Below are 20688 nucleotides of genomic sequence, written 5' to 3'. Positions count from 1 at the left end.
CCCTTCATGTTACCCGCACCCTGACCCTTCATGTTACCCGCACCCTGACCCTTCATGTTACCCGCACCCTGACCCTTCATGTTACCCGCACCCTGACCCTTCATGTTACCCGCACCCTGACCCTTCATGTTACCCGCACCCTGACCCTTCATGTTACCCGCACCCTGACCCTTCATGTTACCCGCACCCTGACCCTTCATGTTACCCGCACCCTGACCCTTCATGTTACCTGCACCCTGACCCAAACACTGACCTTCCCTGTTACCCTTACACTGGTCCCCACTGTGACCCTTCCACTGACCCCCCTCTGTGACCCTTACTATGGCCCTCCCCCACTGTGACCATTACATTGCTCCAGCCCTCCCCCACTGTGACCATTACATTGCTCCAGCCCTCCCCCCACTGTGACCCCCCTACGCTGGCCCTCCCCCACTGTGACCCCCCTACGCTTGCCCTCCCCCTACTGTGACCCTTACACTGCCCCCCCCAACTGTGATCCTTACACTGGGGACCAACCAGCAGTGTAATCCTGAAATCACCGGGCTGAAACTCTCAGCCTTCAAATGGAGACGCCAACACCATGCAGGAGATGCAGAGTCGCATATATGCAACACATGCAGGACTCCACAACTGCAAGAACTTACCGATCCTTATTGTGACCCGCACATTGACCCCACTATAATCCACACACTGACCCCAATTGTAACCCGAGCATTGACCCCACTGTAACCCACACACTGACCCCAATTGTAACCCGAGCATTGACCCCACTGTAACCCACACACTGACCCCAATTGTAACCCGAGCATTGACCCCACTGTAACCCACACACTGACCCCAATTGTAACCCGAGCATTGACCCCACTGTAATCCACACACTGACCCTGATTGAAACTGCACGCTGATGCTCCCTGTGACCGGCACTCTGACCTTCCTTGTCAATGACTTGGCATTGAATATGCTTTTTTCCCTCCTCAATGTTTCTTTTGCAGCACATAATCCGTTCCTTCACACAGACCCTTCTGCTCAATGCCGCTGGTTCAGCTCTCGCTACTGCTACCCACTGGGATGAGATAGAAATTCAAGAGGAGACGGAGGCAGGGAGCAGCGTGACCTCAAAAATCCTTCTGCCGGGACAGGTGAGCGAGTCCTGTATTACCCAATTCACGTCTGTTTGTCTCAATGAGTGTATTAAAGAGCAGCACAGTTTTGCACCACAGGCAGATGGGACAGAAACATGAGGCTGGAGTTCTTTAAAATTTAGTATTTTTTTCAGAGTTTTAATAGTCTATGTTAAATATTAGAACCCCTATGTTAGGCCCTTACTTCTTTATAAAAAATGCTGTGTCTCTCCTGACATTCTGTAGATCAGTTATTCTGAGACCTTACCAAGACCTGGGTCTGACAAATTCTTCCAAAAATGTCCATGCCCCAACATAAAAAATAAGGTTTCTACTCACACAATAAAGGTATTTGAATGCAAAGTATGTGTAGAAAAGCTGGAAGGCTCAGGATGGGGCTGGGTGTCACTCCGAAGGAGTATAGGGGAGTCTGCAGCAGACTAGGTGGACCCTGTTAAGGATGAGGTTTCTGGAGGGAGCTGGGGTCAACTGTGGGGGATGAGGTCTCTGGAGGGGGCTGGGGGGTCTCTCCAGGAGTTTGGGGTTTTTTTAGGTGCAATTTGGGAGACTGGAGGGCACTGCAGGGGTTGGCAGGTCCTGTGAGACGCTGCAGAGGGCACTATGGGGGACTGGAGACTCTGCAACCAACTGGTGGGCACTTTGGGGCTTGAGGGCTCTTAGGGAGTCTATGGGCACTCTGAGGGGTTAAAAGGCACTGTGGGGGTTGATGGGTCCTGTGAGATGCTGCAGGGGGCACTATGGGGGACTGGAGACTCTGCAACCAACTAGGAGGCACTGCAGGGAGGCTGGTGGGCACTGTGGGGATTTAGGGCTCTTAGGGAGTCTGGGGGCACTCTGAGAGGTTGAGAGACCCTGCTAAGGCATGGTGGGTCCTGTGAGACACTGTGGGGGACTGGAGACTCTACAACCAACTAGGGGGCACTGCAGGGAGGCTGGTGGGGATTGAGGGCCTTTAGGGGTTCTGGGAGCACTTTGAGTGGTTAGGAGGCACTGCAGGGGTTGGTAGGTCCTTTGGGGGACACTATGGGGGAATGGAGACTCTGCAACCAACTAGGGGGCACTGCATGGAGACTTGTGTGGATTGAGGGCCTTTAGGGGTTCTGGGAGCACTCTGAGAGGTTAGGAGGCACTGCAGTGGTTGGTAGGTCCTTTGGGGGACACTATGGGGGACTGGGGACTCTGCAACCAACTAGGGGGCACTGCAGGGAGGCTGGTGGGCATCTCTGGGGATTAAGGGCTCTTAGGGTGCCTTGGAGCACTCTGGGAGGCTAAGAAGCTTTACAGACCACTGTGGGAGGTTGGGTGGCAGTATGAGAGCTGGAAGGCAATGTGGGAGGTTAGGGGATATGCACATAGCTGGAGGCCCAGGAAGAGGGAGGCTGAGACCCAGCGGTGGGCCATAGTGCGGTGGTTGAGAACAACTGTCATAGATAACTTCATGTGCAATACATCACCAATTTCCTTTAGTCACAATAGAAGCTTTAGAGCCATACAAGATACATTTTGGCTTCTTATATACAAAGTAGAGGTCTGATTACAATTAATTAGGGTTTGACGTGTCTGTTCTTGTCCATAGTGTTCCTGGTATGTCCAGTCACTCCTGTTCAGCCTGTGCCAAGCTGTGAACCGTGTAGGAGGCCACACCATACCCAAAGTCACTCTGCAAGAGTTACTGAGAACCTGCCTGGAGGAAGTGATCATCAGCTACGAGAAGCTTTGCCGGGAAAGCACTGGAAAGGTACCTCATGCAGATTTGTAGAGCCGATGATTAGGAAGACCAATCCCTTCAAGACCTCTATCTATTTATCTATCTATTTATTTATATATATATATATATATATATATATATATATATATATAATGTAGTGGCTTTGAAGTGGTTTACCTGGACTATGGCTGAAGATATCAACAATATTGTTTTTTCAGCCTGTGGCTGATTCTCATTAAAGCGTTCCGAATGTCTCATGAGCCGCTGAAACGCTTTCCGAAGACCTCCCCTCCTGCTGCTCGCCTGTGTTTCTCGGGCTTACCGTTTCCACCGATTTGCCTGTGAAACGATCCGGCGGTGAGGCCGGCTAGTCCCAGAGGCGATCAAACAGTAGATCCTCTTTGATGGCCTCTATGGCCTTTTGAGGACTGGAGTGATGTCATGACGTCACTTCTGGTCCAGACTGGAAGTAACAAAAGATATACATTTTTTTTTTTTTCAATATTTTGCTTTTAAGGGTAAAGGAGAGATTTCTTTTCTTTTTGACCTCAGATCTCTCCATAAAGAGGACCCATCATCCTTATTTTGATTACAATGGATGTTTACATTCACTGGAGGCACTATCAAAACCAGGTACCCACTTCTTCCCCCCCCAAAAAGTGCCAAAAGTGGCAGCGGGGGGTTGAGAAGACAAACAAGCGGAGCTTCCCCTTTTGGGTGAAGCTCTGCTTTATTGTTCCTGTGTCCACTGTGCCCAACATTGTGTCCATGGCCCTGTAGCTAATCTCCCTGAACATGGACAAAAGAGAAAAATTGGTGAAAGAGTTTGCCAAAACTTACCTGAGGAAGCCAAAATCCTTTTGAAAGAATGTGCTGTGGGCAGACGAAGCAAAATGACAGCTTTTTGGTAAAGCCCATCATTCTACTGTTTTCAGAAATAGAAGAATGCAGTCCCTACAGTCCCACGTGGTGGAGGTTCACTGATGTTTTGGGGTTGCTTTGCTGCTTCAGGCACTGGATGTCCTGACTGCGTGCATGGCATTATGAAATCTGAAGACTGCCAAAGAATTCTGGGGTGCAAAGAATTCTGGGGTGCAATGTGTAGGGCCCAGTGTCAGAAAGCTAAATCAAAGGTCTTCCAGCAGGACAATGACCCAAAGCGCCCCAAAATGGTTTAACCTATTGCCGACTGCCCCACATACATTTACTGCGGGGCAGCAGCTCCTGTGTGCAGGATCCGGTACATGTATGGTATTCTGTTTTTCCAGGTCTGGGGTGCGCATGCACTGCCCGCGACCTGCTTCCGCTGTGATTGGAACACAGCGGGAGCCAATCAACTGTTCCGGCGGACTCTTGTAAACAAGGCAGATCGCCGTTCTGTAACAAGGGAAGGCTGTGTTCCTACAAAGCAGGAACATGGATTTCTGCCTTCCCACAGTTAGGAAGCACTCCCTAGGAGCACATTTAACCCTTTGATCACCCCTGATGTTAAACCCTTCCCTGCCAGTGTCAGTACAGTGACAGTGCATATTTTTAGCACTGGTCACTGTAATGATGTCACTGGTCCCCATAAAATTGTCACTTAGTGTCCAATTTGACCGTCGCAATGTTGCAGTCCAGCTATAAGTCGCTGATCGCTGCCATTACTAGTAAAAAATAAAAATGATGTAAATCTATCCCATAGTTCAGACGCTATAACTTTTTTGTGTAAACCAAACAATATACGCTTATTTATATGTAGCAGAATACATATTGGCCCAAATTTATGAAGAACATTTTTTTTTTTTTTTATTTGGATATGTTTTGTAGCAGAAAGTAAGGAATATTATTATTTTCTTTTCAAAATTATCGGCCTTTTTGTTAATAGCACAAAAAATAAACCACAGAGGTGATTAAATGCCACAAAAATAAACCTCTATTTGTGGGGAAAAAGGACATACATTTTATTTGGGTACAGCGTCACACGACCACGCAATTGTCAGTTAAATTAACGCAGTGCCGTATCGCAAAAAATGGCCTGGTCATGAAGGGGGGCAAACCTTCCGGAGCTGAAGTGGTTAGGATAAAGCCCTGGAAAGTACTGAACTGGCCAGCAATGAGTCCAGATCTAAATCCCATAGTGGAAGAGATCTCAGAACAGCAGTTGGGAAAAGAAACTCTTCCAATCTGAGAGACTTGGAGCAGATGGCAAAAGAAAAGTGGTCCAAAATTCCAATAGAGGGGTATAAAAAACTAATTGATGGTTACAGGAAGCGATTGATTTCAGTTATTTTTTCCAAGGGGTGTGCTACCGAAAATTAGATTGAGGGTGCCAATAATTTTGTCCAGTCCATTTTTGGATTTTTGCGTGGAATGTGTCAGATTTGGCTTTTTGTTTCTCCACTTTTTCTGTGTCATACCAATACAAACAAAAGAAATAAACATGAGAATGCCTAAACATTTGTAATTGCGAGAATTTTCTGGGCGAAGTTGTGCATTATCTGACAGAAATGAAGGGGTGCCAATATTTTTGGCCATGATTGTATGCATGCCCTTGGTTTTGTTATAAAATTAGATTATTGTGCTGAGTGAAGATTGTGGTATGATTGTGCGTTTTTCTGTAGCAGAAGCACGGCTCCGCACTCACACAGGCCCGGGCCCTGCAGCTCCTCTTTGACCTGCGGTACATGTGCCTCATTCTCGGCTCTCGCTCTGAAGACGGTTTGACCAGTAAGAACAAGCCGGACTCAAGGTAGGCCCAGTACAGAAGATGTCACGCCTGATGTCCATATCAGATGCCGCTGCTAATTGTTATGTGTATTTTGTTTCAGAGTTCAGCAAGTCGCAGACCAGTTAGAAAGCTGCATCGATCCGTTCGATCTGGATGTGTTCACACCGCACCTGAACGCCAACCTCAACCGACTGGCACAGAGAACCTCTGTAGGTTTATTGCAGAACAGCTGGAGATATTAGAAATAATACTTGGAGAGGCTAGGCCAGCACTAGTAGCCAGTTGGGACCTTGTTACTTTACACAATGTTTTTAGTCTAACACTGTGTCCACATTTATAGGAGGGGGTGAGAATAGAGATGAGCTTGTCAGTGTTCTGTTACCCCTTTATTATTATATGCTGGGGGAGGAGGGGTGACCTAGGGGAGCAGAGAAAGAAGCATGGTTGCATAACACTACTATGATAGGGGTGTGCACTATGGGAATTATATATATATATTGCAAGTCTGTGGTCCCCCAGGCAGATAATAAAGAGGAGTTCCAGCCTGGGTAGGGGGGGGGGGTGGAATTAAAAGCCAGCAGCTACAAATACTGTAGCTGCTGACATTTTTAATATAAGGATACTTGCCTGTCCAGGTAGCGCGCAATGTCGGCTCCAGGTGCGACGCCAGTATCCTTCCTAAGGGAAACGGGAAGTTAAGCCTTGCAGCTTCACAGCCTGTTTCCTACTGCGCATGCTCGTGTCGCGCTGCTCTTTCTGAATGGTCCCACTGTCTTCTGGAAGCACTGTGTGTCTCTCAGAAGGCAGCGGGGGGAGGGAGGAGCGGCCGCAAATTACGTAGGTCGCCAGGATGCCCTTACCCGGAAGTGGGAGCGGGTACCTCCTTTTTGACATGTTTTTCTCTCTCCCCCCCCCCCGAAAGGTGCAAATGTGGCACCAGAGTGGAGAGGAAGCAGTAAAGGGGAGCTTCCACATCTGGGTGGAACTCTGCTTTAAGATTTCAGAGTGCAGTACACAGGTCTCCAGTTGGAAGTGTAGATTGCAGAGTGTAGTACACGGGTCTCCAGTTGGAGGTGTAGATTGCAGAGTGCAGTACATGGGTCTCCAGTTGGAGGAGTAGATTGCAGAGTGTAGTACCTGGGTTTCCAATTGAAGGAGTAGATTGCAGAGTGCAGTACCCGGGTCTCCAGTTGGAGGTGTAGATTGCAGAGTGCAGTACCCGGGTCTCCAGTTGGAGGTGTAGATTGCAGAGTGCAGTACCCGGGTCTCCAGTTGGAGGTGTAGATTGCACAGTGCAGTACCCGGGTCTCCAGTTGGAGGTGTAGATTGCAGAGTGCAGTACATGGGTCTCCAGTTGGAGGTGTAGATTGCAGAGTGCAGTACATGGGTCTCCAGAGTGCAGTACATGGGTCTCCAGGTGGAGGTGTAGATTGCAGAGTGTAGTACCCAGGTCTCCAGTTGGAGGTGTAGATTGCAGAGTGTAGTACCCGGGTCTCCAGTTGGATGTGTAGATTGCAGAGTGCAGTACCCGGGTCTCCAGTTGGAGGTGTAGATTGCAGAGTGTAGTCCATGGGTCTCCAGGTGGAGGTGTAGATTGCAGAGTGCAGTACCCGGGTCTCCAGTTGGAGGTGTAGATTGCAGAGTGTAGTACCCGGGTCTCCAGTTGGAGATGTAGATTGCAGGGTGTAGTCCATGGGTCTCCGGTTGGGGGTGTAGATTGCAGAGTGTTGTACATGGGTCTCCAGTTGGAGGTGTAGATTGCAGGGTGTAGTCCATGGGTCTCCGGTTGGGGGTGTAGATTGCAGAGTGTTGTACATGGGTCTCCAGTTGGAGGAGTAGATTGCAGAGTGCAGTACATGGGTCTCCAGTTGGAAGTGTAGATTGCAGAGTGCAGTACATGGGTCTCCAGGTGGAGGTGTAGATTGCAGAGTGTAGTACATGGGTCTCCAGTTGGAGGAGTAGATTGCAGAGTGCAGTACATGGGTCTCCAGTTGGAAGTGTAGATTGCAGAGTGCAGTACATGGGTCTCCAGTTGGAAGTGTAGATTGCAGAGTGCAGTACATGGGTCTCCAGTTGGAGGTGTAGATTGCAGAGTGCAGTACATGGGTCTCCAGTTGGAGGTGTAGATTGCAGAGTGCAGTACACAGATTCATGACTGAGCTATAGTTTGTGACATGTGGTTCCCTTGTATATGTCTTAGCAGAGCGCTGGGCCCAAAGACAGGAATAAACCTTTCCTTCCAGCATGGGCACAGGTTTGTCAGCCAGAGTGCCCCAGGGAGGTAGGGTGGGGTCCTTGGCATGGTCAGCAGTGTAATTGAAGGAAGAGAGCACCACAAGTGAAGTATGAGTCCAGCAAGTCTTTAATGACTGCAAGAGGTCACAAAAATGGACAACGAGGGGAAGCCACGACTGGAGTAGACATAATCTGTACACCTGCTCCAGATTCTGTCTGCTCCAGTTTTAGTACGTTCCTTCAACGCATTTTGAAGGACCTGCAGTCCCCCTCATCAGGGCTCCTAAATATAACCACAAAAATTGATCAATTACTGAAGGTATTGTGCAATGTCCTAGCTCTGTCATGCACTGATATGTCCTATGACATTGTGCAATACCTTTACCAATACTTTAGATATTTGTGGTGTTGTATTTCCCAGCCCTGAAGAAGTGGGGCTGCTGAGCCTCTAGAATGTGTTGGAAGCTATTGCGACTTCTTGTTGTGAATGATAAAGACCCGTTGGACTAATTCTACCCTTGTGTCACTCTAGTTCTTTACCTACACTGCATGTGGCTTCCCTGGAAGAACTGTACATTGTAGTTTAGCATAGAGGTCCCCTGGCAGTACTGCACTTGCAGAGGGCAACACATGGTTCCCTGGCTGGTGCTGTAGATTGGCAAGGGGTGCCCCATGCAAAATTGCAAATTGCAGCATGTGGGTCTCGGCTGTAGATTGCAGATTTGTGAGGTTGTAACGTATCAGGATGCACACACTTCTAAAGAGGCCATGGCCTTTGTTCTCAGGGAAGTATCTGACCATCTGTGGTCCCAGATATCCCTTGGCCATATCTGACCTGCTGTTGGGTTTTTACAGTTGAATTTGCAGACTGAACACAGATTCTTAACCACACATTAAACAATCTCTTTTTTTACTTGCAGGTCCTGTTTGGGCTTCTAACTGGAGCAGAGAGCCAATTTTCCGGCAGGGGCTCCATGCTGGGCATCCAGGAAAGCCATAACATCCTTCCACTGGCCTCCAGCCAGATACGGTAACCTCCCTCTCTAAAACACCTTCTAATGAGGTCAGGAATGCAGCAGGTTCGGGTTAGCCTGATCTTTAACAATTTGCCGGCCGCCCTATAGCAGTTTTACTGCTATAGGGTGGCGGCGCTGTGCAGGATCATATATAATATAAAAATAAAATATATAATATTATGGGGACTGTAGCTCTGTTTTAAAGTTGACCCTTAACCTAGGTCCTCATGCACATACAACATTTTTACAGCCTCTTTTACCAGCGTCAGACTTTTTTTATTTTTTTGCATCTTAAAAACGTCTCACCATGTCATTCTATGTATCCCTGCACACATAGGCTTTTTAGGAGCTGTAAGCGGCATTTTAAAAAAAGAAAAAAAAATGGTGCGTTCTGAAGACCAGCGTTACAGCTGTAAAAACACCTGACGCCGCTAAACACTGGATACAGCGTTAGGCCTCGTCAATGGTTCCCTATGAGAGCTGTCTTAACTGACCCAACTTAAAGCCCATTGATTTGAATGGAAGTTGCATCCAAGTCAGCTCATCATGATCCGAATTGATTGTGACATGTAACTTGTGCTCTGAGGACCTTGAAGGGGAACCCCAAAACTAAAAACAAACGGCGTGGGCTCCCTCTCCAGATCCATACCAGGTCCTTTGAGTCTAGTATGGATTTTGAACAGGAACCCCACGCCAAAATGAAAAAAAAAAAAAAAACGGCGTGGGGTCCCCCCTAAAATCTATACTAGACCCTTATCTGAGCATGCAGCCCAGCAGGTTTGGAAAGGTGGGGTTGTGTGAGTCCCCTCCCTCCTTCCCCACCAGACCATACCAGGTTACATGCTCTCAACGTGGGAGGAGGGTGCTTTAGGACTGGGACAGGGGGGGGCGCTGTGCCCCCCACCCCAAAGCACCTTGTCCCCATGTTGATGGAGCTGGCACAACCACGGGAGCCAGCGTCTGAGGTGGACCGGGTCAGCGGCGGAGAAAACTGGAGGAAGAACACACCACTGAAGGGAGCAAAAACCATCGGAGGAACGACCTGCTGAAGCTACGACGGATGAACATTCTTCATTTTTAATAAAGGACTTGTCAAAAACCATCTAGTTTTTATTTGCACTACCCTGTTTTTGTTGCGGGTGAATGGGTAGAGGCACAGTGTACCCCATACTCATTTACATATGGGGGGCGGGATCTGGGGGCCCCCTTGTTAAAGGGGGCTACCAGATTCCAATAAGCTCCCTGCCCGCAGACCCCCCACAACCACCGCCCAGGGTTTTCGGGAAGAGGCTCTTGTCCCCATTGACATGGGGACAAGGTGCTTTGGGGTGGGGGACAGAGCCCCCCCTGCCTCAAAGCACCCACCCCCCATGTTGAGGTGATGTCATGTTGCCCTGCTCTCTTGCACTTGGATATATACACTGATCAGCTATAACATTGTGACCACCTAATTTGTCATTTATTTCTGAGTTTTCTTGGCTAGGCAAGAATTACATCACCCCCCCACCCTCTGCACATGCGCAGAGCTTCGGGTCCCGATTGAGCCTTGCAGCACAGGCGGCTTTCCTGTGCGTATGCAAATACGGCTGTTAGGGAAGGCCCAAACTTTGGCTGTTTTACACAAGCGTGGGAAATCGGCTGCACATGCAGAAGTTCCAAAGGGCTCTGCCAGGTTCCAAAGGCGCAGCCACCTGAGATACTGACTGAAGATCCACTTTAATACCGAACACCGAGGTCCTAATTTAATTTTTTTTCCCCTCTTTAAGGTTCGGGCTGCTCCCTCTCAGCATGTCCAGCTCTCGAAAGTCCAAGTCAGTGGGTAGGACAGCCGATGAAGTTAAAATGCAGGTAAGTGACGAGTGTTATTGGAACTTATTTTATAGCAGTAGTTACACTCCATCAAAACTGAACCCCATGCAGATATTAAAAAAATCATAAAAATCCCATTTATTAGCAGTTGAGTATTCATTATAAAAAATATATTCGCACATAGTTTTGAGTCTTTGAATTGTTTTACGAGGTGAGACCTTTGTTCAGCAGTACTCAGGCTGGGACAGGTACTCTTGAACCAATCAAACTCTGACACATGTACTTATGCTGACAAGGAAAATGGTGGCAGTAGGAAAGTGATGACCCCATTAGTGAGCTTCTGCCGGTTCATTGTTGAGTCATAGGTTGGGGGTGGGGAGGTGACCAGATTGTATTGCGTAAAGTATGGCCGAAGCTTTTCTGGCCATACTTCCCCTGTAGGTCACGGGAGTGGACTTATTTCTGTACTCTTGTGACCCAGATAAAGCCGGCTGTCGGCTGACCTCACAATAATGTTGGTGTCTGCCCAGATGCCTGACAGCTGGCTCAGCCTCTCAGAGCGCCGCTGAGAGCCTGATACAGCTGCTCCCGCCCCCTCCACAGCCTGTCGCTCCAGTGAGCCCTAGAGGGGGGCAGAGCAGAGAGCAGTGACTGATATTCGTCACTCTCTGCTCACTGAAGACTGAGAGATCAGCAGTCATGTGATCACTTGGTTCTCTTTCCTGGAGCCGGTGCGGGACAGATGCCACATCTGACCAATGCTGCATCCGCATAAGTGAGTATGCGTGCTTTTTTTTTTTTATTGTAATCCCACACTTCTCTTCTAAAGAAGAAATCCAGGTATGAACATTTTCCACATGGTTACATTGTTTTAGCTTGGACCAACTCTGTATACACCGTACCCTTGGAAGCTGCAGGTAGACTTCTCCATAATCTCCACCAGCTTCCAGGTCCAGTGCTGATCATCTGCCCTGTTACATTGTGAAAACAGGAGGTCAGACACTCGGCACGAGCGCCATTCAGAGATAACACCGCTCTGCCTCACCACCTCGTCCAATCGGAGAATGCTTTGTTTTCATCAGGGCTCATGTACACTTGCTTCAACTTTTACACACGTTAAAGTGTTTTTTCTTGCGTCAATTATGCTTTTTTGAAGCTTTAATGAAGCTTGACAAATGCCGTGTGTGTTGAATTTCTATAGGTTTTAGAGAGACCCAGTAGAACCCCAGCTCCGTAGTACCCCCACTTAGCAGATCCCCAGCTCATTAGTACCCTCATTCAGCAGATCCCTTTCTCAGGAGTAACCCCCAGCTTTGCTAATCCCCCACTCAGTAGTAACCCCCAGCCTTGCTGATCCCCTGCTTAGTAGTAACCCCCAGCCTTGCTGATCCCCTGTTTAGTAGTAACCCCCAGCCTTGCTGATCCCCTGTTTAGTAGTAACCCCCAGCCTTGCTGATCCCCTGCTTAGTAGTAACCCCCAGCTTTGCTGATCACCTGTTCAATAGTAACTCCAAGCTTTGCTGATTCCCCCCATTCAGTAGCAACTCCCAGCTTTACTGATCCCCCGTTGAGTAGTGACACCCAGCTTTGCTGATCCCCCGTTCAGTAGTGACACCCAGCTTTGCTGATTCCCCCATTCAGTAGTGACACCCAGCTTTGCTGATCCCCCCCGTTGAGTAGTAACTCCCAGCTTTGCTGATCCCCCCGTTCAGTAGTGATTCCCAGCTTTGCTGATCCCCCCCATTCAGTAGTGACTCCCAGCTTTGCTGATCCCCCCCATTCAGTAGTGACTCCCAGCTTTGCTGATCCCCCATTCAGTAGTGACTCCCAGCTTTGCTGATCTCCCATTCAGTAGTAACTCCCAGCTTTGCTGATTCCCCCATTCAGTAGTGACTCCCAGCTTTGCTGATCCCCCGTTCAGTAGTGACACCCAGCTTTGCTGATCCCCCCCCCCCGTTCAGTAGTGACTCCCAGCTTTGCTGATCCCCCCGTTAAGTAGTGACTCCCAGCTTTGCAGATCCCCCCGTTCAGTAGTGACTCCCAGCTTTGCTGATCCCCCCCGTTCAGTAGTGTCTCCCAGCTTTGCCTATCCCCCATTCAGTAGTGACTCCCAGCTTTGCCGATCCCCCCCCATTCATTAGTGACTCCCAGCTTTGCTGATCCCCCCCATTCAGTAGTGACTCCAAGCTTTGCTGATCCCCCGTTCAGTAGTGACTCCAAGCTTTGCGGGTCTCCCACTCAGTAGTAACCTCTAGCTCTGCTGATTCCCCCACTCAGTAGTAACCCCTTGCTCAGTAGTATTCCCAGCTCTGCCGATGCCTCACTCAGTAACCCTCAGCTTTGCTGATCCCCCACTTAGTAGTAACCCCCAGCTTTGCTGATCCCCCCACTTAGTAGTAACCCCTAGCTTTGCTGATCATTCAGTAGTAACCCCCAGCTCTGATGATCCCCTGCTCAGTAATACTCTCCAGCTCTGCTGATTCCCCCACTTGGTAGTAGCCCCTGCTCAGTAGTATTCCCAGCTCTGCTGATGCCTCACTCAGTAGTGTCCCCAGCTTTGCTGATCCCCCCACTCAGTAGTAACCCCCAGCTTTGCTGATCCCCCTACTCAGTAGTAGTCCCTAACTCCGCTGATACTCCAGTAGTAACCCCTAGCTCTGCTGATACTCCAGTAGTAACCCCTAGCTCTGCTGATACTCCAGTAGTAACCCCTAGCTCTGCTGATTCCCTGCTCAGTGATGACCTTTAGCTATGCTGATCCCCCCAGCTCTAATTCTCTGGTTTGCTGATCCTCCTCTCTCTCCTCCACTCACCTCCTGCTGTATTGCTATCCTGCTGCACACCATATGTAACTTTAGTTTCTCCTGCTCTGGTCCCCTGGCTCTAATGATCCTCTGCCGCTCAGTCCTCTCTCTTGTCCATGCTCACTTTCTGCTATAGCATTCCCATGTTGCACACTGTGTGCCATCTGCTAGTTGCTCTGCTCCAGTCTGAACCCCGCTCAAAATGTCTGATTTTGAAGCAAGTGTAAATGAGCCCTTAAAGAAATGCAAAGCAATCTTTAAATGGCGCCTGTGCTAAGTGGCTGTTCTCCAGCTTCCAGGGAGATACCATAGGTATGTTGTATACATAGATGGTCCAGTGTAACTATGTAGGAATATCCATACCCCTAATTCATCTTTAAACGCAGCAGGATCGCCCCATGCTTATATACTGCGGCAGGGCGGCCCTTCAGTGCAAAATCACGTACCTATACGTCTTTTTTTTTTTTTTCTTTTGGGTCTGGGGTGCGCATGTGCACTACCGGCGACCCACAACTGCTGTGATTGGACACAGCAGGAGCCAATCAGCGGGTCCGGCAGCACCCGACGATCGTTCACGAGAGAGGCAGAATGACATTCTGCCTATGTAAACAAGGCAGAATGTCGTTCTGTCAGAGGGGAAGATGGAGATCCTGTGTTCCTGCTAAGCAGAAACACGGATCTCTGTCTTCCCCCAGTCAATGCATCTCCCTCAAAGTTAGCAAGCACTCCCAGGGAACACACTTAAACCTTTGATCACCTCTGCTGTTAACCCCTTCCCTGCCAGTGTCATTAGTACAAGGAAAGTGCATTTTTCTCTTTCGTTCGTTGACTGACCTAGCTCCTGATCTTTTTAACCATTGGGTTATACAGGAGTAGGACACTAGGCAGAAAAAAAGTCTGGCTACGCCTATTGGCAGTCCCAGGGGGTAAACTCCCTCTCTCTGCTATAGCAGTGGTCCTCAACCCTGGCCTACAGGGCCCACTAACAGCCCAGATTTTAGGTATTACCTTGGGGAGATGCAGACTAGAGTACTGCAATCACTGAGCAGCAAATGATATCACCTGGGATGTATTTCAGTTATCTTGCAAATCTGGCCTGTTAGTGGGCCCTGTAGGCCAGGGTTGAGGACCACTGTGCTATAGGTACTCAGTTTTTTTCTGCCTAGTCAGGAATAAGGAAACCACTTCCAATGAGCCAAGAAGAAGGGCCCACATCTACAACGAGGGTCCTTGCCCTCAGTAGCCTGTGGAAGAAAGGTACTCTTCTCCCCTTGTGAGACCTTTAATGATGTCATCCAGGGTAGCACCAAACAGGCGCTCTCCTCCAAAGGAAAGATAGTCAAGGCCTTGTTAGAAGTCTGGTCCACAGACCAGCATTTGAGCCAAAGGACACACCGAAGGACCACTGCCGAAATGGAGAGCTGAGCTGCTAGGGGAGCCGCATCCAAAGAGGCATCACAGATAAACTGCAGCCCCTGGACCAGCTGGTCCGCCAGGTCAGCAAAGGCAGGGGGGAGCTACTCCCCCTCCAGGCCACAACGTAAAAGCTTAGCCCACTCAGTCTGAGTCTTCGACACCAGGGCAATGGTGAATATTGGCCTCAGTGCCGAACCAGCCAGGGTGTACAAATTGCAGGCCACAGCCTCCGCCTTCCTGTCAGCGGGTTCTTTAAAGGCCAGGGACTCTCCAAATGGTGTTGTCTTGTTTAATCTGGAAACCGGAGGGTCCACCACCGGTGGAACAGTCCACTTCTTAAGAAGGGGCTCCTCGTTGGGGTATCGCCTAGCAACACATTTAGGGAACCCAACGCTGTTGAAAGCTAGGAAACCTACTTCTAGGAAGATCTACCATAGTACATGGAAGACGTACATTGCGTGGTGTAAGTCTCTTGGGGTTAATCCTCGCTCTTGTTCGGTGGCTCGGCGGTGGCTTCCTTTATTCGGGGGGGTTGAGCAGAAACTGGCCTTTAGTACTATCAAGGGTCAGGTGTCAACCTTAGCGGTCTTATTTCAACAGCCTTTGGCCACATGCTCCCTGGTGCATACTTTTCTTCAGGGAGTTAGGCACTTGGCACCTCCAGTGCAGTCTCTGTTGCCACCTTGGGACCTCGATTTGGTGCTCTCAGTCCTCCAGAAGCCTCTTTTTGGGAATCTTCAGGAGATTCCCCTGCTTACGCTGTCCCAGAAGGTGGCCTTTTTGGTGGCTTTCACCTCTGCACGCAGGGTGTCGGAATTGGCAGGGTTATCCTGTCGTTCACCTTACTTGGTGGTACACAGAGATAAGGTGGTTCTTTGCCCCTGTACGTCGTTCCTTCCAAAGGTTGTCTCTGATTTTCATTTGAATGAAGACATTGTGTTGCCTTTCCTGTGTCCCAGGCCAAAACAACCAAAGGAAACTGCTTGGATGCCTTGGATGTGGTCCGGGCAATTAGGGTATATTTGCCAGCTTCTGAGTCTTTTTCCGGGTGTCTTCTGCGACCATTTCCAGATGGATCAAACAGACTGCCTATTCCATCAGTGGTCAGGTTCCTCCTTTCCCTGTCAAGGCGCACTCTACTCAGACGCTTAGTGCCTCTTGGGCCTTCCGTCATCCGGCGTCAGTGGCGCAGGTTTGCAAAGCGACCCCCCTGGTCATCAGTGGACACTTTCACAATTTTTTTTAAAGTGGATGTGTTGGCAAATGCGGATGCTTCTTTTGCCTGCAAGGTTTTGCAAGCTGCTGTTTAAGGGACCTGGTCCTCTTTGAGGGTGTGTTTGTTATTTTTTCAGGTGGACTCCAGTTGTTTTGGTTCTCCTGTTGCCTGGTTGGCTACTGTTTAGCCTTGGGAATTTTTTGCTATTCCCACCCCTCATGTTTAACACTGCTTTGGGATGTCCCAATGGTTATGAAGATAAGGAGCTGTGTCCGTCAATGAACATCAGAAAAATGGATTTTACGGTAAGTCAAAAATCCCATTTTTTTTTTTTCAGCACTGATCACTGTATTAATGTCACTGGTCCCCAAAAAGTGTCACTTGGTGTCAAATTTGTCCGCCACAATGTCACAGTCCTGCTAAAAGTCGCTAATCGCCACCATTACTAGTACAAAAAAAAAAAAAAAAAAATGCCATAAAAATACCCCCACTACTAACTTTTGCGCAAACCAATCAATATATGCTTATTCGGATTTTTTTTTTTTTACCAAAAATATGTAGCAAAATACAAATTGGCCTAAACTGATGAAGAAACTTGATTTTTTTTTTTTACATTTTCTTTTATTGCAAAGGTTTTAAAGCAGAAAGTAGAAAAAAGATTTTTCAATCTTTTTTTATAGCGCAAAAAATAAAAAACGCAAAGGTGATCAAATACCACAAAAATAAAGCTCTATCTGTTGGGTGGAAAAAAAGGACATACATTTTTTTTTTTTTTTTGGGGGGGTACAGCATCGCATGACTGCGCAATTTTCAGTTAAAGTAACGCAGTGCCGCATCGCAAAAAATGTCATGAAGGTGGGTAAATCTTCCAGAGTTGAAGTGGTTAAAGACAGTATTTGAACGATATACTCCATCCACCTACCTGGAGTAAGTTTAATAATCATTATGAAGTGTGGCTCTGTCCTCCACGCTCTATAGGCATTCATTAAGTTGGTGATAATTGAGAATCCAGCGTCAGTCTATTCCCTCCTGCAGTCTGCGGTGATATTAATCCTGTATATTGACTCCTAGCTGTTAGCGAGCCATACCCTGCTGTAAGCAGCTCCGGAGCCACCCTCCCCCGGGGTATTCGTGAAGCGTAAGCTGATGAACAGTTTGCTGTGTCTTGCTGTGTTCTCATTATCTGCTTTTTCATTTATTTAAATGTGTGCCGCTTTCTTTTTTTAATTCTTTTTTTGCCTTTGCTATATAAAGAAAAATTAAAACGCCTGAAATTTATAGTGAGGGATCTTTTTATGAGACCGCTCATCATCCAGAATGGGCAAAAAAAGCTGATTAAATCTATAAATCGAGGCTCATCGTTTGCTGGATTGTTCTCAGACCTCATCTTTGAAGTTCTTCATCATAGAGAACCAAAATGATCCATTCTGAGAAATCTGAGAGGACGAAGGGGAGAGGCACTTTATGTTTAAAAGTTTAAATCAGTATTTATTGCTAGAAGATTACTTCTAACCACCGAACATTATTTATATATATATATATATATATATATATATATATATTAGATGTAGAGAGAGAGAGAGTATATATATATATATATATATATATATATATATATATATATATATATATATATGAGCCGATGTGCACGCCTGTACACCTCAAGACCAGCACCCGCAGGTATGTGCGCCTCGGAGCATCGCTTCCACTATAGCCAGTACTTCCCTGACAGCTGCTTTCCTAGCGATGGGCGTGCTGCCGCTCAGGGCTGTATACAGGCTGCAGCACAAATGTAACCGCATGTCCCATTCGGCTGAGGCCATCTCCACTGAACACGACCCATTTCTATGTATGGGGCCATGTCACACGGGGTGGTTCTGCCTTTTTTTAGGCAGTGAAGAGATGACTTATTGCTTTCTTGCCATCTGTCAAATGCCCTCTAAACAGCAATACACTGTAGATCATGTTTCAGAGAGGTGGCAAGAGCTTCTGTACTTGAGAATGAGCCCTAACTGTGCTAACTGCTTCTGTCCTCTAGTAACCTCTTTGCATGTGATTTTTTTGCAGTGATAAGTTGTATTTGTTTTTACATGGTGTGTGATGTTATAGCTTATAGTTGAAGTTTATACTGCCTATACTTTGCCTTCCCTGGTTCCTCCGTCTTCAACATGCCGATGACATTTTTACTTAAAACTTTTCTGGTTTCATTACATACACTTTTTGTAGACCCGGTGTTGTCATCACTGAGTCTCTGTGCTTCTCTATGCAATGCAGGGCGATCATGGCTGGTGGGAGGGGTGCTGTTCAGAGCTTCCTGAAAACATCACAGTACCCTGCCTCAGTACTCCTCTTTAGAGCCCTCAGTCCTGATGTAAGCAGTGGGCTGGCTCTTGGGAGGAGTTATGCAACTGTTAGTAAACCTAAGAACGCCCACCTGTCAAGGCATTTTATCAGCTCACTGTACATTAACATATGCTATGGGCAAGCATTTGGTATTTTGTAAAGTAGAGTAAGCTCTGGTAGGGTTCACTTTGATGCCATTGGCCAGCTTGAACACATAATGCAATATATGGTGATGTGTAAGCTGTTTAGATTTGAGCACAAACCTTGTCAGTTCTATGGAGGAGCATGTGACCTCCCAGCACAAACACACAGAGGATGGACTGGTGGGGTAGTTGAGTGTCATTGGTGATGGGGTGGAATGTTGGGGAGGTTGAGTCTCATTGATGGTGGGGAAGTTGAATATCATTGATGAGGAATGTTGGGGAAGTTGAGTGTCATTGGTGATGGGGTGGAATGTTGGGGAGGTTGAGTCTCATTGATGGTGGGGAAGTTGAATATCATTGATGAGGAATGTTGGGGAAGTTGAATATCATTGATGATGAGGTGAAAGGCTGGGGCAGTTGAGTGGCATTGGTAATGAGGTGGAATGGTGGGGAAGTTGGGTGTCATTGGTGATGAGGTGGAATGGTGGGGAGGTTGAATATCATTGGTGATGGGTGGGAATGTTGGGGCAGTTGGGTGTCATTGATGATGAGGAATGGTGGGGAAGTTGAGTGTACATTGGTGATGGGTTGGAATGCTGGGGCGGTTGGGTGTCATGGATGATGAGGAATGGTGGGGAAGTTGAATATCATTGGTGATGGGGTGAAATGTTGGGGAAGTTGAGTGTCATTGAGCAATGGTGGGGAAGTTGAGTGTCATTGATGATGAGGAATGGTGGGGATGCTGAGTGTCATTGGTGATGGGGAGGAATGGTGGGGAAGTTGAGCGTCATTGGTGATGATGAGGAATGGTGGGGCGGTTGAGTGTCATTGGTGATGGGGTGGAATGGTAGGGAAGTTGAGTGTCATTGGTGATGAGAAATGGTGGGAAAGTTGAGTGTCATTGGTGATGGGGAGGAATGGTGGGGCGGTTAAGTGTCATCGATGATGAGGTGGAATGGTGGGGAAGTTGAGTGTCATTGGTGATGGGTTGGAATGTTGGGGCAATTGGGTGTCATTGGTGATGGGGTGGAATGGTGGGGAAGTTGGGTGTCATTGGTGATGGGGTGGAATGTTGGGGAAGTTGAATGTCATTGGTGATGGGTTGGAATGTTGGGTGTCATTGGTGATGGGTTGGAATGGTAGGGAAGTTGAGTGTCATTGGTGATGAGGAGGAATGGTGGGGAAGTTGAGTGTCATTGGTGATGAGGAGGAATGGTGGGGAAGTTGAGTGTCATTGATGATGAGGAGGAATGGTGGGGAAGTTGAGTGTCATTGGTGATGGGTTGGAATGTTGGGGCAGTTGGGTGTCATTGGTGATGGGGTGGAATGGTAGGGAAGTTGGGTGTCATTGGTGATGGGGTGGAATGGTGAGGCAGTTGAGTATTATTGGTGATGGAGTGGGGAATTTCTTTATAAAAGAACCCGTCACCTTGCCCTGAATGGCCATAGTGACAGAATCTCTTCCAGTATAAAAACGCACTATGTCCAGCAGTTTGCTCTGATGATTGCTCCTTTACTAACCTCTCTTATCCATCCATGCAGGAACCAGCGGCCGTTCCCCAGCCGGCAGATGACAGCTTCCGTCCGGGCTCTTTATTCAGACAACTTGCCACACAAGATGAAGACATGCAAGCGCCCTCCCTCTTCAAATTGGGCTGGCTGTCTAGCATGACCAAGTGAACCCCCTCCCTGTAATGTCCCCAATGATGAACTGACAATTTTATATTTTAATCAAATTAAATAACTTTATTGTGCAGTAATTCTCAGTTTGTGCTGCTTGTGGTTCCTCCCCATTCCTGTGCATACATGATACAAATGCAATGAAGTCCTAGGGCAGAGTTTTGTGAAATCTCCTCACCAACTTCTATGCTCCTGTATTTATTCATTATAGAAAGGTAGGTCCTGATATGGGCAAGGTGCAATGACTGATGGCAAGCAGACCTCATCTCTTAAAACCTTGTGGCCCGAAGGCCCCATATGGCCCATTGGTATATGATGTGCGTCCCTCACTAATCTGTAGTGGGAACATTGATGAAGGTAATAGCAGTGATCTCTACCAGCCTCATGTATCATATTCCCAGTTTCATATGGTCTTCTGCAACATATCCCCATCCAACAATGTATCCTGTCCTCACTCTCTGACCAT

At 47.9% G+C, this 20688-nt stretch overlaps 1 protein-coding gene across 2 annotated transcripts in view; it reads left to right on the top strand.

The window, feature by feature from the left end:
- Positions 1–20302, top strand: part of COG1 (component of oligomeric golgi complex 1) — a 44143-nt gene extending 23841 nt beyond the window's left edge. The window contains exons 8-14 of one of the 2 annotated variants that reach the window (XM_082272036.1): positions 993–1139; positions 2719–2880; positions 5454–5581; positions 5661–5769; positions 8716–8825; positions 10578–10659; positions 20085–20302. In XM_082272036.1, the coding sequence (XP_082128162.1) occupies positions 993–1139; positions 2719–2880; positions 5454–5581; positions 5661–5769; positions 8716–8825; positions 10578–10659; positions 20085–20222 (876 nt within the window). In that variant the 3' untranslated portion in view covers positions 20223–20302. Of the gene's footprint in view, positions 1–992; positions 1140–2718; positions 2881–5453; positions 5582–5660; positions 5770–8715; positions 8826–10577; positions 10660–17127; positions 17202–20084 lie in introns of those variants that run through there. The other variant, XM_082272037.1, reaches the window with a different exon arrangement.
- Positions 20303–20688: the final 386 nt, after the last annotated feature.

The sequence above is a fragment of the Pelophylax lessonae genome, assembly GCF_965119305.1.
Source record: "Pelophylax lessonae genome assembly, chromosome: 11".
Taxonomy (NCBI): domain Eukaryota; kingdom Metazoa; phylum Chordata; class Amphibia; order Anura; family Ranidae; genus Pelophylax; species Pelophylax lessonae.
This window is presented reverse-complemented; position numbering and strand designations above follow the sequence as displayed.